The sequence below is a fragment of the Eleginops maclovinus genome, chromosome 12, assembly GCF_036324505.1.
Source record: "Eleginops maclovinus isolate JMC-PN-2008 ecotype Puerto Natales chromosome 12, JC_Emac_rtc_rv5, whole genome shotgun sequence".
In the NCBI taxonomy this organism is placed as follows: Eukaryota; Metazoa; Chordata; class Actinopteri; order Perciformes; family Eleginopidae; genus Eleginops; species Eleginops maclovinus.
Genome location: NC_086360.1, coordinates 14,996,047 through 15,023,764, shown reverse-complemented (window position 1 = coordinate 15,023,764; position 27,718 = coordinate 14,996,047). Strand labels below are relative to the sequence as shown.

General features: G+C 40.7%; 3 protein-coding genes across 4 annotated transcripts; 1 reads left to right on the top strand and 2 right to left on the bottom strand.

The window, feature by feature from the left end:
- Positions 1–6,287: 6,287 nt before the first annotated feature.
- plk2b (polo-like kinase 2b (Drosophila)) lies at positions 6,288–11,842 on the bottom strand. Its single transcript, XM_063897691.1, has 14 exons — positions 11,587–11,842; positions 11,386–11,493; positions 11,163–11,279; positions 10,712–10,841; positions 10,364–10,547; positions 9,994–10,192; positions 9,718–9,865; positions 9,408–9,484; positions 9,046–9,178; positions 8,811–8,891; positions 8,285–8,444; positions 7,776–7,905; positions 7,534–7,644; positions 6,288–7,354 (listed from the first exon to the last, which is right to left on the bottom strand). The coding sequence occupies exons 1-14, from the start codon at positions 11,767–11,769 to the stop codon at positions 7,163–7,165; spliced, it is 1,953 nt and encodes a 650-aa protein (XP_063753761.1). The 5' UTR covers positions 11,770–11,842; the 3' UTR covers positions 6,288–7,162.
- A 1,026-nt stretch (positions 11,843–12,868) lies between these two features.
- si:dkey-190g11.3 (uncharacterized protein LOC567059 homolog) lies at positions 12,869–16,418 on the bottom strand. Of its 2 annotated transcripts, XM_063897692.1 has the most exons (7): positions 16,250–16,418; positions 16,000–16,031; positions 14,519–14,698; positions 13,794–13,898; positions 13,547–13,687; positions 13,416–13,466; positions 12,869–13,315 (listed from the first exon to the last, which is right to left on the bottom strand). In XM_063897692.1, the coding sequence occupies exons 3-7, from the start codon at positions 14,684–14,686 to the stop codon at positions 13,127–13,129; spliced, it is 654 nt and encodes a 217-aa protein (XP_063753762.1). In that variant the 5' UTR covers positions 14,687–14,698; positions 16,000–16,031; positions 16,250–16,418; the 3' UTR covers positions 12,869–13,126. The 2 variants fall into 2 exon arrangements, with proteins under 2 accessions (XP_063753762.1, XP_063753763.1); XM_063897693.1 differs by lacking the exon at positions 13,416–13,466.
- Positions 16,419–16,989: 571 nt separating this feature from the next.
- rab3c (RAB3C, member RAS oncogene family) lies at positions 16,990–27,403 on the top strand. The gene is made up of 5 exons (XM_063898259.1): positions 16,990–17,243; positions 18,329–18,554; positions 21,860–21,978; positions 24,693–24,817; positions 25,048–27,403. Exons 2-5 carry the CDS (start codon positions 18,345–18,347, stop codon positions 25,236–25,238), a joined length of 645 nt encoding a protein of 214 aa, XP_063754329.1. The 5' UTR covers positions 16,990–17,243; positions 18,329–18,344; the 3' UTR covers positions 25,239–27,403.
- Positions 27,404–27,718: the final 315 nt, after the last annotated feature.

The following is a 27,718-nucleotide window of genomic DNA, read 5'->3' as shown; positions in this document are numbered from 1 at the left end:
AATAAATATTTTTGTCTACCTAAAATTATAAATAAGTAAATGTCCATTTGTTCCTCTTCAACATAAGCTGCTTCAAAAATGTTTATATGTATGTGTATCCTGAAATACCAGCACTCTGAGGCGTCATCAAAACATACAGTGGTATGCAAAAGTTTGGGCACCCCTCTGAGATTTCATGACAATTTGCTTTTCCTTTATAATAGAAGATCACAGCAACAACATTTGTTTTCCTACAAAGATGTAGACGTTTTAGTGTTTTCCAGACCAAAATTCTTAGGGTAGCATTACATAGTTTTATTATAATAAAATAAAATGCAAAAAATGGGATGTGCAAAAGTTTGGGCACCCTTATAAATACCATTCATTTCAACACCTGTACGGATTTATAGCTGACAGGTTGCTGCACAAAATTGCTTTGATTAGCTCATTAGACCTTCAATTACAAAGACAGGTGGAACCAATCATGAAAAAGGCTATTTAACATAGGTAATAGCTGGCTGTGCCTGGCCTAGGTTCTTTCTTAGGGAGTGGCAAGATGGGGACCTCAAAACAACTCTCCACTGACCTGAAAGCTAAGATAATCCAACATTATAAATTAGGAGAAGGGTACAAAAAATTATCTGACAGGTTTAAACTGTCTGTCTCCACAGTCAGAAACGTAGTTGTGAAATGGAAGGCCACAGGAACAGTCCGTGTGAAGGAAAGATGTGGTAGGCCGACAAAAATAGGGGAAAGGCACAGGCGAAGGATGGTGAAAATGGTCACAGAGAAGCCACAGACCACCTCCAGAGAACTACAACAACATCTGGCTGCTGATGGTGTAGTTGTTCACCGTTCCACAATCCAGCGTACTTTGCACCAGGAAGAGCTCATTGGAAGGGTGATGTGCAAAAAGCCTTTCCTGAGTGTTAATCACAAGAAGAGTCGCATGAGGTATGCAAAAGCACATCTGGACAAGCCAGAAGCATTTTGGAACAAAATACTGTGGTCAGATGAGACCAAGATTGAGTTATTTGGTCATAACATGAACAGGTATGCATGGCGAAAAAAACACACTGCATTCAATGAAAAGAACTTGTTGCCCACTGTAAAATTTGGTGGAGGATCTATCATGTTATGGGGCTGTGTGGCTAGCACAGGTACTGGAAAACTTGTTAAAGTTGAGGGCCACATGAATTCCTTACAGTACCAGGAGATTCTTGACAAGAATGTTCTAGAGTCAGTCACAAAGTTGAAGCTACGCCGGGGTTGGATTTTTCAGCAGGACAATGATCCTAAGCACCGATCAAAATCCACCAAGGAATTCATGCAGAAGCACAGGTACAATGTTCTGGAATGGCCATCCCAGTCCCCAGACCTTAACATCATTGAAAATGTATGGATTTATTTGAAGAAGGCTGTCCATGCACGGAGGCCAAGAAACCTGACTGAACTGGAGACGTTTTGTGTGGAAGAATGGGCCAAAATACCACCTGCCAGGCTTAAGGGACTTGTCTGTGGCTACAGGAGGCGTCTACAGGCCGTTATTGCAGCAAAAGGAGGCAATACTAAATATTAATGGAATTATTTCTTAGGGGTGCCCAAATTTATGCACATGCCTATTTTTGTTTGAATGCACATAAACATGTTTCTGTTTGACCAATAAAAGTTATTTCACTACTGAGATGTTTCTGTTACCATAAGGTATAACATATGTTAAAATGAAGTTGCTGCTTCAAAAGCTCAGCAAGTGACAAACTGATGCAGTGGTTTTCCTAAGGGGTGCCCAAACTTTTGCATACCACTGTATATATGGATCATTTTCCCCCAGCTAACATCTTGAATCTGATCCTTCTCCATTCGGCACCACAGTCCATTTGTCCGCCCATGCCTCTGTTCTGTGCATGCTGGGGAATGGCAATTTGGATAACATACTGTACCTTTGGCATTTACCGGAGCAAGGCTTGTGTCTGTGTGCTCGGAGAAATGCCAAAGGTGCACGGGTTGTGTATGACCTTTTAGTTACAATCTCTGAATAAATTTTATGGGTAAGAGATTTGTTGTAAAAGATGAAAAAAGACACCATTACCGACAGAGAACAACACCTTGGGTCTGCATTGACTCTCTAGGAACGATGATTTAGGTTGATTGTTACATAACACATTCTTCTATATAGTAAAGAAGCAGCATGATTTCAGATATGAACATTAACATTCAACAACTTGTTGAGCAACACAGCCACACCTACATCTAAAAGGAGATGGTGTGTGTGTGTGTGTGTGTGTGTGTGTGTGTGTGTGTGTGTGTGTGTGTGTGTGTGTGTGTGTGTGTGTGTGTGTGTGTGTGTGTGTGTGTTGGATTTGCTCTATCCTTCTATCTCTACAGTGAGTCACAGGATTGAAACGCTGCTTTGAGGCCTCTGGAGTTTCCTCCCTCCACAAGGCAGGGCTGTATTTAAACACTTACCATACTTCACAGATCTCCGCTAAATGCCTTGCTTTCCACATTTGGTGTCCATTACTCACCTTAAAAGAACTTTCAGGAATGTGCGAAAAAGGGTCAGCAAGATGGAATGATGGAATGATGGGAGGAAGATCACACGTTTTGCTCTGTTGTGTCTCATTAACTTTGTATATCAAGTTCATTTTTTATATAGATGGATGGACAGACAGACAGACAAACAGACAGACAGACAGACAGACAGACAGACAGACAGACAGACAGACAGACAGACAGACAGACAGACAGACAGACAGACAGACAGACAGACAGACAGACAGACAGACAGACAGACAGACAGACAGACAGACAGACAGACAGAGCAGCTTTTGAAAAAAAAAACATGCTGGAATTAATAAAATGTGACTAGTTCCATCCTGTATAAGCTGCTTACTCTGGAACAAGTTGAATCTTTGCAAGGAGGAATTTGAGTATGAGGAAGGGAACTTAATAACGTCCCTACAGCACACCCTTTCATTTGCAGGTATGGATTGAATGCAATGTCTACTTTATTGCAGCAATTCCAAAGAAGAGCTTACACAGTAATTATCTCCCAACCCAGTGCATTTCAATGATCATCTGTAAAGTTACTAACTATAATGACAAGATGGGCAGGTAGTTGCTGCAGGAATTTTGGACTTCATGAAGATTTGGTTTCTACAGGAATTGAAACCGAACATTCTGGGGGCAGTAACAGGATCTTCAATTGTTCCTGCCATGTATTGGACTATGGGTTTATGGACAAAAGTGTTATTGTTAAAATCTATATCTATATCTCTATATAACTGACTGGCTTGGTGACCTTTATTGATATTGAAAAGGTTACCACTTTGAGTATAGAGGAACAACAGGATGTCGGTGAATTTGGAACACAAACACTACATTTGGAATACTGTAGCATAATGTTTGATAATGCTGAATTGATTTACTACATAGCAATCATGTAGCCCTTGTATTGTTTTATGTTGTTTATGTATAGAACTCAGTAATGTTTGAGATTTTTTGTTGCTGTGGCAGCTTATAACATGGTTTTTCTCCTTTTCCACTCTTCAGTCTTATCTTCGCCCTTTGTCTGCACACACACAACCATGTGATGTCTTTTTAAAGAAGTCAGCAGTTCGTTACTCCATTTCAAGGAAGTCACATTCTCTATTGACATCACTGAGGAGGATGCTGGTGCAGTTATCACAGTTAGGTAGTTATCACAAAAGCTGAAGAAGATATCAGTCCCTTATTTATAAAAATCAGGCCGTGATGCTCTTCCACTGCACATGACAGCTTCTGCATCATACAAGCGTCAATGTGACAAAGGCTGTGTGCACCAGTTCATGTCAGGACACTCCAGCTGGGATAGTGTGATCTATGTCTGAAAAAAAACCTCAATTACATGTGTTAAAAAATAACTGCAACTATAACCATTTAAGTGATGACTGTACCGGGGTCAGGTTTAACCATTTATTGCAACGATAATACACATTTTGGATTGATTCATGTGATGCTCCAAAATGAACCAAATCAATCCAGACATGGACTGTCCCTGAGATCTAATAGATAATATGTATGTTATATGAAACATGTGACCTACAGCGTGGCTCTAATAGTGCTTAGAAAAAATGCTTAGAGATTTCCTTTCATTTTAAATTTGAAGTACCTTGTCACATTCATTCCTTCTTTGTAGTTGTGGCTGAGAGGTTCACAGACCTCCCAGCTAATTGTGATTTGTGAAGAAAAAAAAAAATATTGTCGCAATTCAAAACGTTAGATTTTCAACCTGGATAAATAATCATTAAGGGAGCCAGGTTAAGGAAATTTCATGAATCAGACAAAAAAGCAAGAACAGCACACTCAGTGTCCAGTCATGGGGACTCAACACTATAGATCCTTAAACACCCGAAAACCAAGGAATCACAACATGCTTGTCACGTACTTTCAAAGTATGTTTCTTGGTTAAACTTCTGAAAAGTCGTAAGAGCAAGTAAGAGTGAGTGCTGTGTATTGCTCATCTTTAGTCGATTCTGTACGCTACAGCAGCGAATGGGAAAGGCTACAATCATCCCAGCTCTCTGTACAGTACGTCTGTTTTTGTCCACATAGTAGGAGGAGGAGTGCTGACATTTGATATGCAAAGGCCTTCTAATCCCCCAAGTGCATCCCAGTGTTTGCACTATCAAAGCATGTTTTTTTTGTTTTTTTTCTGGCAAAATGCGCCTACTATCACTTTTAAATGCCAAAACTGACTCACTCCTCTGCCGGCAGATAGCTTTACAAAAGAAGCTGAGGTATAAAGATTCACATTATCAGTCCAGCTTACACTCCTTCTACAGCTAAGCCTGACCGCATGCGGCTAGAAATTTCCCACAGCCAACATGACATTACCAAGGAGCACCAGCTTTGTGTGGGTGATACTGCAAACTAGCAGTAGTAACATGACAGTGACACTAAGAACATGAAGTGCACTCTTCGCTTTCTGAACTCCACAGGGTTTTCTAATTACTTCATTTTGGTGTTATGTTCACAGATGGGCAGAAAGTTCCCTTCAGGCCAATAAAGCTGATCAGCTAACATTTGCTGAGTAACAGAAGAGAGCTTTTCCTTACATAACCTCAGAAACTGCCACTTTTCATCTGGCTTGATGGGAAAGAGGCAGCAGTCTGTTATTAATGTGTTTCATCCCATGGCATCCATTTGATGAAGTTGCTGCACTCCTTTTCATATGTTAGGACCAGGGGTAAAAATGGACAGAAAACCTCACATCAACAAAACAACCTATTTCTGTCTGACAAAAGCATCCATTCCAGGGGCCATTACTGTCAACACATGCACACTCAGACCTGAGGTGTCGTCATGAATAATTCCTGCTCCTTCTTCTTGTAGGCTACTTCCTGTTCTGCTTCTGTCTGTGTGGGTATGTTTATGCATGAGACATTCATTATTGAACTCTGAAGAGCACAGATATTCTGAGTGAACATTCAAACGGATGACTCAAACATCCATGTTCAACTTCCATCATTATGTAATCTAGAGAGGTGAAGAGGTGTTCAGCAGACAGCCGGAACAAATAATCTGTGTTCCACATGAGTATTTGTTCCAGCAGCAGTGTAGCAGAGAAGCCAATCTGTAGCAAAACACATGACTTACAATTATAGAACGAAGGACATAAGCAGGGAGAAGCTGTGCCAGATGTCTTTTTACGAAGCTCTCATTGATTTCCGACTCTCACCAATCTGGCCACTGGTTGATTGTTTCCATGGTTACAGTGAGTGTATGTGAACAGAATTCTAAGAAAGACTGTAGTCACTTTGCCTCAAAAGCTCTGATGTAATTATTGAAATAGTACAACAAAGTCTGTCATTTTATTAGTAGGTCTCTCTTTCTAGCTGTATGTCACTATTTGGCTGTCTGTCTGATGCTCAGTGCCCTTGTTTGTGTGCCAAGTAATGTGTGCCTTTGTGTGAGACAAGGTCAGCCAAATTGAATCTTCCATTTATCACTAGGGAAGAAAACTCAACATAAGATGAGGCATTGAGCCAGAGAATAGATAACTTCACTGTCAATGTGCCCTCTATTATATACTGTATCTCTTTTCCTCTCTATGTGCCCATTTCCTGATGAAGATTAAAGATAAAATTCACAGAAGAAAGTGTAGTTTATATAATTCGCACCACACTGTACATTACATGTTCTCAGAAGGACCTTCTTAGACGTTGAACAAGGACACATCCTTCCTTTTCATGTTTGTATAACTGCACTAAAAGAAACATCAATACCCGGCATCCACAGATTTTGAGGGACTCGGAAGTACTCAGGAGTAGATTTTTTTTAGAAAATGCTTTTTTATTATTAAATAAATAAATACTGCAGTATTTACACAATAAGTTATTCAGGACATTTTCAACCACTGTGATAATGGCCTTTACGGGATACTTAGAGGAACCCAGGTACTGTTTTTTAAATGTAATTCTCTCCACTTCCCTTCTCCCCCCTACAATCAACACTCAAGCTCAATGTGCCGAGTCCATCCATCATCAAAGAGAATAAATCACAGTTTTTAAAGTTAATGTGATGTTACACACAAATCTCTCGTACACACACTCACACATACATGTATAAACAGCATAACTCCAGAGCATCCACACAAATTAACAAATTGTTTGTCTGCACTGCTGAGGCGGCTGAGACATACACTGTACATCATTTACAATATTCCACAGTCTAGCCCTGGTGAAATTCAGAGCATCATGTTATGTATTTTCTCTATAAAACAGCATCAATTAGACGATACACATTAGAGCTGGTGCCAGCCCAGCATTTGTCTTTACTTCCCAAACATCCCTCTATTCTACCCAAACGGCTTGGGTTCACATTCGTACCAACATACTCGCTCCAACATGCTCAGTGTTTTCTTTCCTCCAACTATCAACATACAAGTCAGCCCTTTACTATTCACGGTCATTGTGCTACATTTCATTTCCAGTCAGCATTGTTCTGTCCATGGTATTTTTTCACCTCTGCTGAGTCATTCGAGGTGCAACAATGAAGGAATGTTAATTAACTTTTCATAAGTCTACCCTTAATCTTGTGCTTCCCACACAGATTCCTTCTGAATCATGGCTCCACTGCAGCACTGCAGCAGCACAATGCGTAGATTTGTGTGTAATGTCAAGCAAAACACATTAGTGTAGGTTTAGCTGCATCTCTGCAGAAGCATGTTGAGAGAGTACACCATTCGTTCCCGCAGGTCGGTGGGGCATCCAGACGTCAGCAGGGAGCTGAGTTTGAAGGTTTTTGAGACACGGTCCTCGTTGATGTATGTCAGCATGTACTCATCCCTCTGGCAACATAGGATTATCTTGGTGTGGTCGTGGTAAAAGTTGATCTATGGAAATAAGAAAAGTTCATTTATTAGTTCATTTTGAAAGCTATTGTTCCCTCATATGATTTGTAGTCTAATTATCATTTAATGATCTTCATCAGTGTAATGCAATGCACCTTAAAGGTGCACCTCTATTCATACTCAATAACTGCTGGGTTTCCTGTGATAGTGCATGTGTTTACCTGGAATGTGCCATCGTTAAAAAGCATCATAAGGGCGCGGTCCGACTTGAGCCACTGCAGCAGGTAGAGTCTGGGCATGTGTGAATCTGCCATACTAACAAGGTCCCCGCCCTAAGAAAGCAAAACAAGTACAGCAGGATTAGACAGGCTGCAACATGAAAGATGCTATAATGCTTCAGGGGATGGAATGACAAAATAAACATAATAGCAAGAGAAATGGGAGAATAGAGATATTTACTTACGTCCATAAGATTCTCCTCCATGTAGTGTGAAAAGTACTTGAGCACAGTCACTTGGCCTACAAAGTGTTCAGGTACCTCGCAAGTGGGGAAGACAGAGCGCTGTCCCAGCTCTGCATAGTAATGGATGGTTCTGAAGAGATGGAAATAAGGAGGTGAAAACAGTTATGCAACCACTCAGATAAACACTACATAAAGAGAACAAACATAAACTGACATTTCAAATGTGATGGTATTCTTGACTGAATATATTGCTCTTGCTTGAAAATGCAAAATGAAGTGTCAATGAAAAGGAGTAAGCAACATTTTTTCTAATTGAAAAGTAGCCTGCAAATTCATACGACAACTCAAGCTATCCCTGCAATTTAGTACATATGTCAAACCACTAACAGGTTCTTCAAAGTTTCTTTATGTACTAGAGCATGCTTAAACAAGCCATCTCCATTATATGCAGTGACTAATAACTGTGAAACTGAAGGTGGAGTGCTGTGAAAGCATAGAATGGTGCATACTTTCTGTCTGGCAGGAGGCTCATGTGAGTGCCGTTGTTAAAGAGAACTCCCACAGTGTGATCAGACAACTGGTAGCCAAAGCCGTACTTGTTGGAGTAGTCCACCCATTTAGTCACCCATTGAAGAGTGCAGCTGTTTGAGCCCTGAGGTATGTCATCAGCTAAAGGGTGAAAACACAGAGGAGGATTATAATACAATAACAAAGACCATTTCAAGAACTGAAGAAGCCACTATAAATCCTTTGGTTAAAGCCCCAACAGCTTATCAAAATATCAATATGTCCTTCACGGTCACACAGACGATAGTAAACTGGGAGGGAATATGGGTGGATCATCGAGTGTATCTTTGAGAAATAAAACATGTATTTACATTACTTTCTAAGTCCTTCAATCAACACATTTCTCTGTTTAGACATTTCAAGGTCAAATACAAATAATGACCTTTATTTGTATAACAAAACCTTTCAATGTGGAATCATTTGATCAATAACTAAATGTATAGGCTTTGAATTGGCAAATAGACTCACCTTTAGGCATATTCTCTAGACATCCTCTCAACACGCTTGCAACAGTCTCAGCCACGCTCCCTGTCGTGCTGTCTTCCAGGCCTTAAAGAACAACAACAGGCGACATTTAGCTAGACATCATCTCAGTGCAGTACACTACTAGTATCGCACTCTAGCTGTTGCGTAAATGCAATTTTCCTGTGTGTAAAATATCAGCAATGTATCTGTGTCTGAGAAGCAAGGCTGGAGAACTCACATTCACTGCTGCTGCTGCAGCTCCCCAGACTTCCCCTGACAATCAGACGGATGGTATCACGCGTAGTCGGGGACTGGCTCTCCGTTGCCGGGCCAACAGGGTTTTCGGCAGATGGCGGAGGTAGACTTCCACTCTGAAAGTGAGAATCATTGATGCTACGGTTAAACACTGTAAATTTGGATCATCTCTTCCTACTATGACTAAGCATTCCCCCAAGTAAAGGTTTGCAAATAAATGCTTTTAGTTTCCTCTAAAATTGTGCTTGTTAGAAAGTTTTAATACAGCTTAAGAGTTACGGCTTAGATTCTCGTAAACATGATATCTGAAGGGATGGCGTCAGTTTGTTTTGAATGATCTCTTACCTCAGGCTGACTGATAACAGTTCTTCCCAGGTCGTGCTGCAGTTTGTAGATCTCCTCTTCCTCTTTTGTCAACTTATCTATCAAAGGTAATGAAGCACAGAACATATCAGAACAAGACCCTTTAACCTGACACTACACAAACACATAAGAGCAGTATACATTTAAATGTGAATTGTGCTTGCAATTGTTTTATAAACTAACAGTGCCTCTTGCAGCAACCACAATTGTGCTGCGAGAAAGATAAAGAACTGCTGTGACATGTGGTGTTTGAAATGGTACATGAGAGCTCAGTGTTTTATATAATACTCACTCAGTGTCTCGTAGTATTTGACCTTGTCCCTCTTCCCACCAAAGAGCGCTGCGGCAGCTTTCTTGAAAAAGCTCTTGGCTGGACTAGAGACGTGGAAATCTGGTGCTGAATGGCAGCAGCTAGCAGGCAGACGCTCTGGACTGAAGCCCTGTGGAGAAGAAAAGTGGGTCAGTGTGCGGCTGGTGGGAAAAGGGTCACTATTATACTCCTACACAGTGACATTTAGTGAGACACACAGTGAGCCCAATAGACAGACAGGCAATAATGAGGTCTAACCTGTGTGAAAAAGTCGTGCCTCATAATTTGGTCCAAGTTTGGTCGATCCTCTGGGATCTTAGCTAGCAGGCTGGTGATGAGCTGCTTAGCTTGTGGCGACAGGGAGGAGGGTAGGGAATAACGTGCCTCTCTAATACACCTGTACGTCTCCTTCAAGTTGGTGGTTTCAAAAGGTGGCCTGCCCAACAGCATGGTGTACCTGGAGTAGGATGAAGGGCAAACGTGAGCGGATATAGGCAAAAGAGGAAGGCACAAGCTCATTTAATATGATGCCAATGGGTCTCTTCAAGCTAGCTGATTATCCAGTATTTGACTGATAAACAAAACATTTTTTAGAACTAAATTGTGTATCTATAGTTTGGCTACTCACATGACACAGCCCAGGGCCCAGATGTCTGATTCACAGCCATGGCCCTGCTTGTTGAGCACCTCAGGGGACAGGTAGTTTGGAGTTCCACAGATCGTCTTCCTCCTGTTCCCCGCTGGCTCCAACTTGGCAGCCAGACCAAAGTCCCCGACCTTCAGCTCCATCGACTCACTCACAAAGAAGTTACCTGTAGGGAAGAATGGGAATGATATGATGAGCACTTGATATTCAAGCCAGGATGAAAGGATACTGCACTGATCCTCTGATGTATTCAGAACAGAATGCATCTTTACAATTGTGTATAAAGTGTCTCAGCAATGCAGTGTGTCACTGCTCAGTTAAATTCCTTACCGAGTTTAAGGTCTCTGTGAAGAATCTCTTGTTCATGTAGGTACTTCAGTCCAGATACTATCTGTCTGAGATAATAACGCACCTCAGGCTCAGTTAGCACTTTGCGAGCCTTCAGGATATGGGCTAATGACTGCAAAAAGACAAAATATAGAGAAGAGAAATATTAAAGAGTTGTTTACTGTAGTGTAATTGTCTATAGAAACACAGTTCCCTCTGAGCAAACCTAACTTTGCGGTTTTCTTTTATTCTCATACTGTAAGGATTTATAAACTGTAGATTTGCTGAATCATGACAATAATAAACACAGTATAGGCCATTTATAGTATAGGGCAGACTGAGTGCTGCTTCATTGACTTTAGGTGCAATGCAGGTGTTATCAAAATGTGAAGCACGGCTGCTGCAAGAACAAATGTCAATGGTTAGAGTCTTTAGTATGTGCCAACTAACTTACTTTTCTACTGCAGTATTCCAACAGGATGTAGATGTTCTCCTTGTCCTCAAAATGATGATAAAAGTGCACAATGTGTTTGTGGTGCAGCACTCGGTGCAGCTCAATTTCTCTGTCAATCTGGCAGGGGAGAAACATAATGGTCACGATTTTAACTAAAGGTATTTCTGTGATGTCTGCTGTCCAGGCGCACAAGTGCGTGCCGGGACCAGAGCTCCGCGCTTACCTTTTCTCGTTGGTGAGGTTTGGAGACGCGCGAATGCGGGATGATTTTGGCTGCATAAACTTTGCTGGTGGAGAGGTCAGTCATCTCGTAGCATTTAGCAAACCCACCCTGGAAAGATTAAAAACACTTACGTTAACATGCCGTGTCTTCAGTCTACAAGGTAAATCCATAAAAAAAAAAACGAGATGAAACTTGCGCTACCTTTCCCAAAACTTTCCCACGGCAGTAACACTTCCCTGTAGCAGGGTCAGTGATGATCCTGGCCATCTCTGAGGGCGCACTGCGCTCATCCAACTTCTTTCTGCGAGGCTCGCTCGACTTTTGTGTGGATTCACACATACTGCTGTTTGTCTGTTGGGGACCGGTGTTTTTCTGTACTTCCATTAGAGGTGGTTAGTCGTCCCGCACTCAGAATGCAGCCTGGAGCTCGCCTCTGAGGTTTTATACACTGGCACCCTCCCCACCCAACCCCTTTGTCTGCCGCCCTCTGTCTGACGTCACGGTGTGAAATCAGAGCATGAGGTCTTCCTGACATCGATTGCCTTGCATTGGTGTTGATGATGGCACAAACATGAAATCTAAGGGAAAGACATCCTGTGGATTCTGTAATTTAATCTTTTGTAAGGATTAATGTCATTATTTGCATCACCAGCCGCGATACACAACAATAACAAAGATACATGTTCGTTAGTTTACATATTTTATCAAGGTAATATAGGAACGTGAATCGACCTTTCATATTTGTGTGCAAAATATAAATCAATCCGTTGGAGGTCTGATGCATTTTTTTTTTTAATAGAATGTCTATTATGCAGAGGATACCATTATCTGTATTCCATTCAGGCTCACATCCTTCTGTGTTTTTGCACCAAACTCAGTCTGGATCACTAGCACCCTCAGGTGGACATAATGGATGATATTAAGAAGCTGGTGTAAAGGTTACAAACCTGCTCAGCCTTTAAATCTATGTTCACCGAAAGGCTATACTGCACTACAATGGAACACTGACATCTGATACTTTATTAGGTTGTTATGTGCAGAGCTTCCATTTCTTTTGGATAGGTCAAGAGAATACAGATACTTTTTGTAGTCTGTGCACAACATAAAACGGTCTTTGTGCCTACCCTTCAGTGGCTGTGAGAACCATGGAGTAAATCTCAGAATGGCCGGAGGCATAGGCGTTCATTACATAAATAAACACAAGCACAACTTATGAATAGAATCGGAGGATGAAACCCTAGAATAGAATCGGAGGATGAGACTTGAACCGGCGACCCTACAATTCCCAGTCCAAGCCCCTACTTACTGAGCCACTGCTGGACAACCTATCTACTACTACCTCACAAAAGCAAAGTGGGACAAATAGAATGACATACATGTACCTCACTTAGCTGAAACATGTCATTAACTTTGATGTGGAGGTAAAACTATTTGAAAATGAATCAGTGTTAGAAAGAGAGCAGCAGCAATATTTTAAATAGTGTTGCACAATGGGATTTATAAGAAAATTGTCAGCAATATTACAAAGGCTCAGTCTGCTCTGGATGTGCACTGTTTGATAAATTACTGCAGAAGATAAGTAATGTCAAAATCATCCTGACATGTTGCAAGGCAGAGTCCCTGTCATCCTTCTAATCCTCATTAGAACATTTTGCAAAAGGATCCCACCTGATCAGTGCTCATAACTGACAGATATCTCCAAATGATGTGCTAGAAGATAAAATAACCCAGAGACTGTGAATTAATAATCCACAATTTTGGTTCCTTCTCTCAGCTGTGAGCGCACAGTGCTTATGTCATACGCAAAAGTCTCATCAAGATCAGAGCCAACAGACTGTTGCAGTGGCCAGTTGGGGAAAGGAAAACGAGTGGTGATGACACACGCATCATCAGGAAGCTCTTTCAACAGCTTCTCACCCAGCACCTCCATCTGTAAGCCAATAATAAATTATGTATGCTATATGATCTATACATATTAAGAAATCTACAGGAAGGAAAATACATAAATCTTCATAAGGAGGAATACTCACCAAACCTGGTGAAAGGAAAGCTGTCACATTGTTGTACGAAGACAAATCAGACTGTGAAAGAAAAACAATGCAGTAGCAATTCACCAACTTTGACCAGGCTTGAGAAAGCAGTCATTTTGTTAAGACCTTACTTTCCAAAAGTCTTTTTTAACAAAGGTTGCCTGGCTGAAGGTCACTCCTGTCAAGCGAGCCTTGCTCCTGGAATAGGCCACTAAAATTGAGTTGATCTCAAACCCTGTGCATTGGAAGCCAGCAGAAGAGGCTGCAAAAACCTGGAGAACCAAATCAAAGCACATTAATTAGTAATTTAAGAATTTAACTTTAGTTTTGGGAAACATTTAAATGGATTATTTCCTGAAACAACATCAACTCGATTACCAGTCTTCCATCTCCTGATCCGAGATCTGCTAAGCGTCCTGTTCGTCCCTCAAGCAGCTGCATAATGTTCCTTGTCTGACCTTTACTGGAGGGCAAATAAGGAACCTGGACCAGAGCATATACACTAAGTTATTCAATACAAGTCACAATACAAGTCTCTGTAATAATGCATGTAAGTGACACATCTGCAGGGCTGCTTCCAATCTCTAGCTGTTATCAAACCTGGTTTAATCTCTGATAATGTAACATTTCGCTTTTAGATTTCAAATGACTCTGGCAGGCAAAAAAAAGCATATTAAACGTTTTAGTATTAGCTTAAATATGGCTTTTTTCTTACTGAAAAGCTAAAACAATTTTTTGATTCTACATGCATCAAAAAATGCAGTCTAAATAAAATTCTGATCTGCTTCAAATCATCATCATCCAGTTTTTGTTAAGCTTTGTCCTACCGACAGCGAACTGAACAACTGCTTGATAAATTACATTACAACAATGGACAAAATGCAGTTCAGATTGAGGGGTAATAAGTAACATAGAGGATGGCACAGTTCTAAAAAAAAAACAACTTAATGATTGAACGGTTATATACCCAAAAATTATTGTTATTGTGCGAGTGATGTTCTCTCTTTGCCTTCACAAAAACATGCACCATTTGAAAGGGTAGAATAAAGGCAAAGCAAGCAGGTAGCAAACAGGTAAAGACAGAATAAGGAAATCTCAAGCACCAATAGGTTCAACGGGATTTTTCGGGATCCAGGCATACAAAACATTCTCCAGACTCCATACAGGCCAGTGAGCAGAGCCCCTGTGCAGGCCGACAGGACGGGGTGGGGTCTGTTGGTAGAAAAGACCTTTCCATGGTCTTGCAGAATCACCTCAATTGAGTCCTCCATTACAAACTGTCACTAATAAGGTTAAAAATAAAGTAAAGGAAGTAGATTACTGAAGCCTGTAATAACTTTATCAAACATAAAGTTATTGAAACACTAAACATAAAAAAAACACAAGAAGATAATCATCTATGATCCATCCCATATTCTGTTCCCTGTGTTGTTATTTTGAGGAACACATTAAAGAGTGGAGTGATAGAAAAATAATGGGTTCAAGAACTCCTTTGAGTTTGTATCATTTGGAATATTAAATAGTAGCCTAAAATAAGCAGAGGGTGCATTATGCTGTGGTGGGGTGCAAAACAACAAACTGACTGATGCCTTGGGTGTGTATTTTTAACAGCTGCGACAGAAGAGCTAGTATTGTTTTCAGCTTGTGAGAATGTGTGCGTCATAATGTTGCTAGAGACACTTACTGTAGCAGGAACCACCACAGAAGTGATTTTAATACTCTGCCAAAAGTTTATATTTCTGTCTCTGGGGAGGATTTTTTGGTGATAGCGACACAAGATACAGTCACAGAACTTTGAACATAATAAGGATATTTGATATTTGTGGACCATTTAGCAGACTAACTAGTCCCATTCGTGAAAAAGGACAACAGTACAATTCTGACCAGCATGGTTGACATTGGTGCATCTGTACAATTGTTTTTATCAATGGTTATGTAACTGCTCCTAAATAACGCTACTGCTGCCTTTATGTTATCAGAAAAATATATGTCAAGAGGGGATCTTAAACCCTTTTTTTCTAAAAATATACATATTAGGAAAGCTGTGACATTAAAACACTGCAAGGTTGCTCAGAAGGATTAAATAACCAACAGTCTATCTGTGTAAATAAATATAGCTCACTTCACTTCAGGTCAGGTCAGTTATGCTTATATGGCAACAGTACAACATGGACAAAAATATCACCAGAGCACCATGTCTAACAGCAGATGGTGCCACTGAGGCCTCCTCGTGTATAGCAGCTTTCTAGAAAAGTTTGTTTACCACGCGTAGGTCATGTACTGAAACTGTCTGAAAAGACGGATTTGTATATCAATCAGTTGCATTTTCGGAAAGGTAAGCTAAGGAGCTCCACCACATCAGGAAAACATCAAGTTAGTACAAAGCTATGTTTCAAACACACCAACAGAGTTGTACGATTTCAGTTTTTGGACAACATTGATGAAACTATGCCAGTAAACCACCAAATCTAAAAAATGTTCTAACTGACGAGCTATTTACACAAATATGTACAGCTTTGGAACATTTTCGAAGTTTTTACTGGCAATCAAAATGTGAGGAAACACACATGGTGCAGCAGCCTACCTGGTCCGCCTCTCTGCTGCGCGCTCAGCCGCCTACACACACACACACACACACACACACACACACACACACACACACACACACACACACACACACACACACACACACACACACACACACACACACACACACACACACACACACACACACACACACAGTCAAAGGGCTGCCAGTCAACACCATGCATCCCTCCCCATATCCTCATATGAGATACTTATAGGAGATTAAGTATAAACATATTGGTCCTCACCTTCTTGACATGACAATGGTACAGTTCCGCATTTGCGCCTCTCAAGTTAATTATGCATGTGAAAGGTATTTTAGCTTTAAACCCAAAGAGGGCCGATGTGATTATAATTGCAAACATGCTGTTTTTTTTTCACTTCCAACGCAGCCTCATCCTGCACTTGCTCTCATTGAAAGGCTCGACAATAATAATATTCATCAGCACTCAGGGCCTCTCTTATTTGCTCAGCCGCTGGTTCTCTGAAGCGGAGCTGCATGGGCGGGGGAGGGGGGGTGGGGGTGGCAAGACCAACCGAGAGTGACGCAAAAAAATCGAGGCCATTGTATTAGCTTCCTGAAAAAAAGAAAAAGGGAAATTATACAGTCCAGCTGGGAGTTGATTATAGGTACTGGAGTGAATTTGAAAATAGACTCAAAATGGACTTGTATGGGAAGGTAAGATGCGTGATTTTATTATAAAACCATGGAGAGAGCCAGGGGGAGAGAGATAGGGACATGATGAAATTGTTCAACCCTAGACCGTGGATATCAGGTGTAGTTAACAGTGGTATCCATGTTTTGCAGTTTCTCGTGTTGGTGATGCATATTTAATACAAAACTACAAAGCTTTCCCTGCGCTTCCTGAGTATATTACACAGCTGCTGACAGATGTGTCGTGCTTTATGCTGGGTAATGTAGTATAATCTGTTCTTTGGACACCTTTGGCCACCGTGCAAAAACTACAACCCCCATGTTTTAGACCGTATCGTTTACGTCAGAGAAACGCATGACACGCACTTTCCTATGCTCGTGCTCATCTCACGCGAGGCAGCCTCGTCAGCTCGGGCGCGTGCCACATCCGAAGTGGAGAGGACAGCTCCCAGGTGCTGAAACTGGTCGGCGTTCAAAGAGAAAAAGACACAGAGGGGGGAGAGACCAACGCCTGCGTTAGACACAAATACTAAAACCGTATTTGCAAAACAGGAAAGATAAAGATAAAGCCAAGGCCTTCAACACAGGTTTGTTCTCTCAATGTCCTCAACGCGTTTCGCTACTCTCATTTATTTATAGTTATGTGGAAGAATTTCATAAATACATAAAATGACCTCTTGCCCAGAATTGCTCGACTAGCATTAGCTGGCATGTAGCTTCCTGCTCAGCTATATCGTATAATTCCATGTTGGATTTCTGTTTTTAATCGTGGCTTGTTTAAATACCAGCATTGCATTGCTATTTTTAAAGCGGTGTCCTTAGTGATGCTGCCTCGGTGGTATTTTCTTTCATACACGGAAGCAAACATTAACCCGGTGCAGGATGTGCAGGATCGAGCTCCGGCATCTTTTATAACTGCTTTGCTACAAGGAGAGCTCGGCTGCCCATGTTTGGTATTTAAGCGCAGTGGCTTTTTGGAAACATTCACCTTGGAACAAAGATGACTGTGCTCTTGGCATCTTAGTAGTTTTGTCCTCTGACAGCTTGCACGCAAATGCTCGGTGTAAATGTGTTTTTTTCCAGGTGAAAGATAGCCTACAGTAGCACATAATAGCTGTAAAATGGAAGAAAATGTAATGGCTGGTGAAATTGCCTTGCCTTCCTCATATACAAGCTATTTGTTAAATATGTCAAATAAAAAAACATGTCACACTTTTATTTGCAATATTTAAACTGGTAAATGTACGTTTTAGTTACATATTTTGTTCGAATACATATGGGTGTATTTTGTTAATTCGATGCAAGTACTTTATCTTATTTGTATGTATGTGCTTTTAAGGGAAAAGGGGCAATAACAATATTTATTTAAAAAATCATTATAGCTACAGTAAAGACATAGTCAGGTCTTTAAAATCCTGGTTAACTAATACTCATCAATACAACAGCTTGCTGCGTTGGTCATGCTGATTCGCCTGACACAGCCTTCTGTCACCTCTGATCTGGGGCCTGCACAGCAAGCCTGTACTGGACTCTATAACATCCACAGTCAACTGACAAACAAATAATGTGTTTCTTATAAGAATCTTTGCAGCACAGCTCTGAAAAGCTTCACAGTAGCTCAAGGTGAAGCTACGAATAAATTCTTTTCAGCATCTCTTTTGTGTTTTTGCAGATGGCTGCCACTCAGGATGCGAAAGGGAAGGGAGAGGGGGGGGGACCAAAACTTTGACTACATGTTCAAGCTGCTGATCATTGGCAACAGCAGCGTAGGCAAGACGTCCTTCCTGTTCCGCTACGCCGATGACGCCTTCACTTCGGCCTTCGTCAGCACAGTGGGAATCGACTTCAAAGTTAAGACTGTGTACAAGAATGACAAGAGGATCAAACTACAGATCTGGGTATGAAATATTAACATCCAAGCTTAAGTTATTAAGAAGTTAGCCACACAATGTTTAATTCCTGACCCTACCAGATAAAACAGTCTATTAAAGCTATTAAAGATATGTTACTTTTGTTGATCCTGCAGTCCTTGGCTGGTCCACACAACATGATTTCGTACTTATTTGCTGTTAACTCTTGAATAACCTGCCACTTCCCTGTTAATCTTTCTATTAAGCCAAGCTCTGTATGGGATTTGTAGATGATTTAAAGATGCTTATTTATAGAAGGACGATTTTTAGACTACAGCAGAATACATCAAGCATTAACTGTGGGTTTCTTTTCATGTCACAGTTTCTTTCGTCATTCCAACCATGCACACATTTCCATTTAATCAGTGAAATGGAGAGCATTTGCATGTTGAAACATAGCTAATGTGTGGAAGACATCTCTTTTCCTGTTGTCCTCCAAGGTCTCCTGGAGGACTAACTCAGCTCTAAGGGGGTAGGAGCTTTTCAGAGTCTCCCTCCCCCTCCATTCTCTGTCTTTGTGTTCCTGCAGAGTGACTCCTGTCTGTAAAACACTGCCAATCTAAGCCCAGAGCTCACTTTCTCCTGACCCCTGCCCATATCTTTCTCAGTGGATCAATATATTTCAAAGCCTGTGACAGGTTGGGACTTGATCGCTGTATACGGGCCATTAAAAAGTCCTCCGTATACAGGCTCACCTATACATTAATTCAGTTTTTTAAAATCTCTGAGTAAAGTTCATCCCTGCTTGTAAAGCTTGAATACACTTCCCTTTTCATCTCTTGTTTTTGCATTATAATATGCACACGTAAGTAAATTCATTGCAAGCAATCTTTAAAAATATCAGCTTATACAAAAAGGACCTTAACACTCGTCAGGTGATGTTTTTCCTAACTCTAGCTAGACCATGTCTTTAAAACATGTCACCTCAGCTGTGTGCGCTTCGAGAGAGGCTGTATTGTGTTTCCTAGGTTTAACAAACCAGTATGTAATATGGAGACAGATGGAAGGCTTAACATTACTGTCAGGAGATTAGTAAGTGTGAGTTTGTCACACAGCGGGGAAAAAGCAACACCTTTCTTTGAATGTGTGGGAAATGAATGTCTGCGGCTGTTTAATTAGGAGTTCATCTGAGCTGCAGAAGCAGATTGTTTTCTAATATCTCTGAAGAAGCGGGGATGGATATGTCAAAGATCTTCTCTTTCTCTTTATTTTTGTAATTTTTTTGTTTGCTTCACCAAATGGCAGCTTTCCTTCAGAGATTTAGTTCTCTGTTGTTATAAACGGTGTCTTTGCAGAAATTAGCCACCCCCAGACATTTGGTGTTGGCTAATCACATTAAGACGCCAAAAGAAGCAATCCAGCAGGATGGGAAATCTAGATTTGTACAGTGGAATGATTGGCTAATTGGGGTAATGTGTTTTCATCATTAGTATTCAGTAAGGAAAAGGATTTTCCTTGCATCCAATAAATCCTTCTTTATTTGTCTTAACTGGGCTCAATATGAGCTCAGACTTAAAGTAAGGGGCCATTTGAAGTGATGGCTATTTGCTATTTACATTAGTTTCACTATTAATCTGCGGAGAAATAAAAGTGTCAAAATGCATCATAGAGATGTGCCTGTTCTCATATTAGGCTGAAATGAATAAAGCACATCACTGAGTGCTGCCAAGAGGAACCTTGTGAAAGTCTAAAACTCACTTTACTGAATGAAAAGGAGTTGAGGCGTGTGCCAGACACCACTCTCTACCTCTCCACTTGAAGCAGTCAGCTTCTTGGATTGATTTCTAGTGAGCTGCAGAGTCCTGGCAGGAGCTCCAATTCGCGGGACTCAGCATTTTTATTCTTTTTCCGTCCTGTATTTTTAACTGAGAATAGGCGATTCGGCTCACAGAAATAGCCTTGAAATGCAAAGGTCATTTTCAGACCCTCGAACAACAATCAATATCTTATGGAAAAAGCACATGCTGAGGTTAACACAGCGTTCATGTAGCTTAGACATACTGTCTTATGACATGGTACATCCATAGTAACAATAAAAATTCTTCAACCTTTTATGCAGTTCCACCAAAAAATGCTATTTATACAACACACACACACACACACACACACACACACACACACACACACACACACACACACACACACACACACACACACACACACACACACACACACACACACACACACACACACACACACTAGCTGCAGCCATTAAAAATGCAAACATTCACATGCACTTTAGGTGTTATTGTAAACCGACAAAAGGTCCTGGCTGTGTGTGTGCCCAAGCTGTGATCTCTGTCTCTGTGAAGTGAAGGTCAGAGCTGTCCTCTGGCTATAACAGGCACACTGTTTCAGCCATGTGCTCACTGACAGAAGGAAAACCACTGTGCTAAATACAATCCAGTGCTGCCTGTCCAGCTTCTGTTTAACATCAGCCAAGTGGAGCAGCCAGAAGTGCTCCATCATGATCCACAGAAGCCTGCTGACACATTTGTTGTGGGTGTAACCACAGCACAGTACAAACAGGAAGGACATCATTGGGATTCATTATATATAACACATTAAATGCACATATCTGTATATTTTCCTTAGCTCACATTTCTCTCCCGTCCTCATGGACAAACTCACTTCAGAACAGCTTCATCTTTCTGCATTGTAAGCTATTAGCATTTTCATTGACATCTAGTTGCGAATACTGCAGTGGGAGCTTGTTTCCAGGGTAATCTATGTACAATGTACTGCTCATTGAATGCTGTGTAATCACTTGCTGGCTTTTCCTTCAAGCAATTAGTTCAGCCTTATCATGAACAGCAATCATTTTCCCAATGTTGAAATCATTTCATCTCTATTTTTATCCTTTTCCCTAAGAAATGCATGCATGCATGAGCTGAGCTGTGAGTACTGCACCATTGAGTGTTTAACACAGCTGAGCGAGGAGAGGAAAGGATCAATCACATCAGCCAAAACTGAATCAGTGTTTTTGGCATCTCATCAATGCAAAGCCAGTGAGGCAGTTAGCATAATGATTATTTACACATCAAAAACACAACAAACAAAGCCATAAGTAAATCTAAAATGCAGATCCAAAATTGTGCTCATATTTGACCTAAAGAATCTCTTAGTACTGTATGTATAAATAGCTGCAGATTAATTATGTATGTGGTTTCTCATTTATCATTATGGACTAGCATATATGTGCTTTGCAGGGTCATGTCAATGTGGCTGAGCCTCCAGTGTGAATAACAGTCAGTGGGCTAACAGCGGTGCTAAATCATGTTGTCTGTGTGTAGGACACAGCTGGCCAGGAGCGCTACAGGACCATCACCACCGCCTACTACCGTGGGGCCATGGGCTTCATCCTAATGTACGACATCACCAACGAGGAGTCTTTCGGCGCTGTGCAGGACTGGTGAGTGCTTCTGAGTTCATGTTGGGCTGTTTTCGACAATTTCCTTCTGAATGTAAATTGTAATATCTGTGTGTAATCTTGGGATTATATTGAACTATTGTAAGAATCAGATCAGAACTCCTTTATTCAGAATAATAACAGTAAAAGGACTTCCTGTTTGTTGCTATTCACTTGATATCCTGCCGACTTGATATTGTACATATTTTTTAAGACACATCTGAAAAGATCCCCATCCCCAAACAGATGCCGCACTTCTCTCTCTCCCTGTTATGTGACAGTGTTGTTGTGTTTTGTGCATGCATGCATCTTTGTAAGGCTTGGAGATCTTAGGGAAACTTGTCAAGGTCATGGCGCTCCTCCATTTATGAGTCACAAAAGTGTCTGCAGGCTGAAGAGCAACTCAGCGCCAAGCCTAAATGTTGTTGATTGTGATGATGCATCCGTGTCTGTAAAAGGACTTGCAGGACCACGTTCAAATGGCTGCACGAACCAGGTTTTTGGGTTAGGGTGGTTGCTCTATAAAAATGGCGCAACACACAGCGGCGGAGCTTTGGTGAAACAAAGAGGAAGTTCAATTAGAAATATACAGTAGGTGTTTAGATTTTTTTACACTTTGACCCCCTAAATGTGTTTTGATAAGAAATAATCGTTTTCCTTGTTGTTTACAACCTGCTGTCCTATGGCTGCTGTACCTGTCAGCCGAACGAGACTATAGGAGAATACAATAATCTATTTAATATTCTAATAATCTGATGTTGCTGTTTCAGCTGCAAGGACATAGTGATATGACTTACACAGACTTGATATAGATGGTGGTATTTTTGCCATTGACACTTGACCTGCATTCCATATTTCTTGCACCCATTGTAGGACCATGACTGTCAGTATTAAGGCCAGTGTCTACTCGGTCCTCATCACTGACCTAGCAGCGCTTGACAGCTGCTTCAGAAAGCACCTGTCACGATTAGAGCAGCTGCATTTAGAGTTACGCACATACGGTTTTTAAAGCCTGGCGTTCTTTCGTTTGGGTTGTTTAAGGTCGGAGATAATAGTGGGATGCTGCACTTTTATTATCTTGAATTGTGTTAAAATGCTCTACATCATCTGCCAGATTTGTATTAAAATAGATTTCCAGTCATAAACAACACATAGACAAAACAGAGCTCTCTTGAGAGGTTGAAGCCCGACCCACCTTATGTCCTTTTAAGGCCTCATTGACACTTTAACGGAATATTCAGTGTGTACTCTCTGTGCGAGGTATCTTGATTTATTTAGACAATTGTCTCATGGCCAGCATTAATCTGAGAGGCTGACAGTGTGCAAATTACTCAGCTGTGTCGAGAGGAGAGGCCCTTTTTACCCTTCATAAAGCCAGAATTCTTCTTTTTTGCCTTTGCCACGGGCTTTAATTCTACTTTCTCTTTCCCTTGTTCCTTGTGACAAGGTTGTAGAAAAAAAGAGGTTGCCATGGCAACGTCTCCTTACCCGACCGACTGTGGCTGAATTAAGCTTGTGACGTGCTCATTTCCTGCCTGTGACCGAGACAAGACAGGGAAATATTGTAATGCTGACATCAAATGTAGGGCTTTAAAGAAATCATGCAAATGAAGAGCTATGCTAAACATGAGACATTTTATTATAGCAACAATCTCCACGCATTTACTTTCGTTGTTGCTCTTTTCCTTTGTTCTCCATAGAGTTGTTCAAAAAGAGCATGAGTAAATCCACATGTTTTATTGGCTGCGTATGCAAACACAATGTTCTCTGACAGAACATTATCGGCAAATTGATCCACATCTGAAACGGTGAAACAAGTCAGAAGTGGACAGAGGGAGGAGGAGTGCCAAAATGATGCTGCGCTCTTCCTGACTCCTCATTTCTTCCTCTCTCTGTCTTACTGGCTCTTTCTCTGCTGTTTGCAGCCTGTGGTGCGTTAGCTGCCCTACTTTTAGTCACACTGCAACACCACAGGAGATATTTGTTCCCTAAATGCTTTCTCAAATTGAGTTTGGAGGTTAGAACAGTGTGAGCACCTCTCCAGTGATTCATTTCATTATTATTGTTATCATGCAGGAAAATGGAATGCCTCATTTCATTTACCATATCTAGCAAATAATAAGCTAATTTCCTAAATACACAGCCCTCAAAAATTGATTCACTTGTGTGCATCTTATGTGGAGTTAGCCATCACTCCAACATAACTCAACATGTCTTATGTTGTGTCGGTTACCATAACTAATACCTTGTGTAGCTTCACTATCCAGTAAACTGCTTGCAACACATACAGATAAGGACCAATCACAAGTTAGCAGGAGCCAAAGATCAACATCTAAAGGAAAAGATGAAAGGCAATGTAAATGACAAATATCAATGAGAACTATCTGCAAAATAGCACATTTAACCTGTATCTGGGAACAATGACATATTTCAGCACAGACCGGAATTGACCTACTTTGCTACCGCCGCCATCCGTGACTCAAATATTACATTTCCCGACGCCGAACACAAAGTGATCACTGTTCATGCCTGCTCCAAATGGGAATTTCTCCTTATGAAAGATTTTCTGCATCTTTTAAGATTTCCTATTTTAGGATCTTTTAGGATCCTGTCCAACAAAAAGGCTCACAAAACATAAAAAAAATCCTGAGATGATGTTTAAAAACTCAGCGACAGCATTTATTTGACTTTCTTTATTTGTTTCTGATTGCTCTCAGGTCAACCCAGATAAAAACCTACTCATGGGATAATGCGCAGGTGGTGCTGGCTGGAAATAAGTGTGATATGGAAGAGGAGAGGGTTGTGTCAGTGGACAATGGCAGACTGCTGGCAGAACAATTGGGTAAGCCTTGGAGCAACATTTAACCCTAATGCCTTTTGGGATATCATGAAAATACTGTGCTAGTGATGCAGGTAAAAATTCATACTTAATCTGACAATTAAGTATTAATGTATCATATAATACCGCCAAATAGAAGCAGCTATGTTCAAATAAAGATCATAGCTTTTCCTTACACATATTTTTAGTCTGCCCTGTATTTTCTCACGTTACATGGTCTCCCTTTCTCCAAGGTTTTGAATTCTTTGAGACCAGCGCCAAGGACAACGTCAACGTGAAGCAGACCTTTGAACGTCTCGTCGACCTAATTTGCGACAAGATGTCCGACAGCTTGGACACGGATCCGGCCGTCACCACAGGAGCTCCCACTGCCAAACTCACAGACAGCGCTCCGCCCCTGCAGCAGTCAGGATGCAACTGTTAGTGACGGATGTCAGGAAGCAGAGACAGGGCAGCGCAGGTCCGTCAGGTGGTAGAGTGTGCACAGTTTTGTCCTCCCTTATCACTCCTGCTAGTGCTGCTTCCTTTGGACTACGGCTCAAACCCTGTTTAGTAGTAGAATTACAAAATGCCGTCGTATTAACTCTTAACTTTATCACCTTATATCAAGAGCAAATAACCATACAAACAGACATGGCTATTGTAAAATATGTAATATCACAGGATATCTAGAATATAGAGTCACAATATTCTCATTCTTCAGCTAGTTAGTATGGTCATAGTGGGAGGGAAAGACCTTTACAAATATTTAAGACCTAGAATAATGATAAAAAAGGGATTGAGTCAGTGAATGCTTTAATTTGTATTTTTTGAACAGGATGTAATTTCCTTTTCTAGAATCATTTTGTCTCCTAAAGCTGCCAAATCTATGATTTAGTGCACTATAGGACGTAGCCACTTTCTGTTGTGCAATGAGTGTGTGGCTGTGGTGTGACTGTACAGTAAGTGAGTGTGGGTTGCATGAGTGTGAGTGTTATCTCTGATTGCAACTTTGTCATCTAAAAAAAATCATCTACCTTGGATAAAAAAGTGGCCTTTTAGCATCTCCCACACGGCCTCTGTAAGTTCCCCTGTCATGCTAACTTCTGAATGAATCCAGTACATTTAATGTTGATGTGAGTAGTATTCCACGTTTTGCTGTCTGTAGATGTGTGATTTCCCTGATAAGTATAGCTGTAAATCGTAAAAGCAACTATTCGTATGTGTTTAGCCTCTAAGATGTCCCTTTATAGTTTGATGCAATGAGCATGCTGCCAAAAAAATCAATCATATGTGCTGTTTTATCTAGAGATAGAACCCAACTTCATATAATAGCAATTATCAGCATTTCATTTAACACAAATCTCACACTGACAAGGCACCGCACAGTGTATGCTATACAACAACTGATCAGCTCTGGCATGGAATAAACAGCCATATATTAAAACAAATATTGTTTAATTCAGCATGCTAAAATGTCATGTTTGAATCTGAGTAAGCTGCGTAGAAAACATCATAGATATACAATAGTTCAAAAGATGAATGAAGGCATATACAGCATTGCAGTGGTCTTAAACCTAAGTCCATATAGTACAAACATTGCAGAAAGCCTTTCAGTTCTGCAATTTATAATAAAAAAAACACATTTGTGCCAAAACATATACAGTTCCTTCTAGCATCGTCAGTTGTTTGTTGCATAGTTGAATAAAAACTCCCCAAAATTGCATGTACCAGTTCTGACTTATCTATGTAGATTTATATAATAAGATAGTGTATATATCACTCTGTGTTACAGATTTAGACGCATCATCATAGCACGTGCTGTGAGATGCAATGGGCCAATAAGTGCAATATTTTATGAATGAAACCCTGTACATAGTTTCTCCTGTGCTCGAGTACAATGACTCTATCTGCAGTATGTGAGTGAGTGGTCAGAAAGGCTCTGAAACTGATGTACAATCTCTTTAAAAAAAAAAGTGAGTGTATGCTTAATGGTAATTGCAGCCTCTGAATGCGTGACTTTGTGTGTGTGTGTGTGTGTGTGTGTGTGTGTGTGTGTGTGTGTGTGTGTGTGTGTGTGTGTGTGTGTGTGTGTGTGTGTGCGTGTGTGTACCTGCCATATTGAACTGACAAATTCCGTATTATAGTGTATTGTTTGTGTATACCTTTTGTACAAATGTATTCACGTACTATATGCTGTTCCTGCTAACTGTTGGGTGTTGATTGATCTTGTATTATCATGTCAAAATGCAGTGTTTTTGTGAAAGATAGTCAGAGAGATATCTTAGTCCATGCCATATGCCATACTGGTGTAATTCCAAGAAAAGGGAACACAAACGAGTTCAAAGCATATGTGTGTACAAGTGCTTTGTGCGTGTGCATCTGTGTATGTATGTGATATTATCATTTTATGCCAGTAGCCATGAAATAAATTATTGTATTGATCTCCAGTCAAGATTCATTAATAGAGGAATAGATATGTCACTCTGGTCAAAATGTCATTTTAGAACTGTATGACTTTACATATAACTGAATATATATGTTTCTCAGAGTGCAAGCAAAGTAAGATGTATGTTTTTCAGATTATAGGAAATAAATCAGATTCTATCAGTGGGGGTCCGTGTTCTCTCTCACTCTCTGCTGATGAACAGGAGCATGAAGGAGGGCTGTGTGCCTGTGTGAACTGGAGCTGCTGTCTCTGCAGCGCTGACTTCTCTTCCATTCCTGGGCATCGCACACCACCTAGTGTTGGACCTTATTCTGCATTGGCCTCAAATGCAGTGGTGGAAGGTACCCTCAAGTACTACATTAAAATACATTTTAATGTTCTACTTTATATTTATACTTCACTACATTTCGCAGGTAAATATATGAATTTTAATTCCACTACATTTATTCGACAGCTATTTGAATTGTATTTATGTA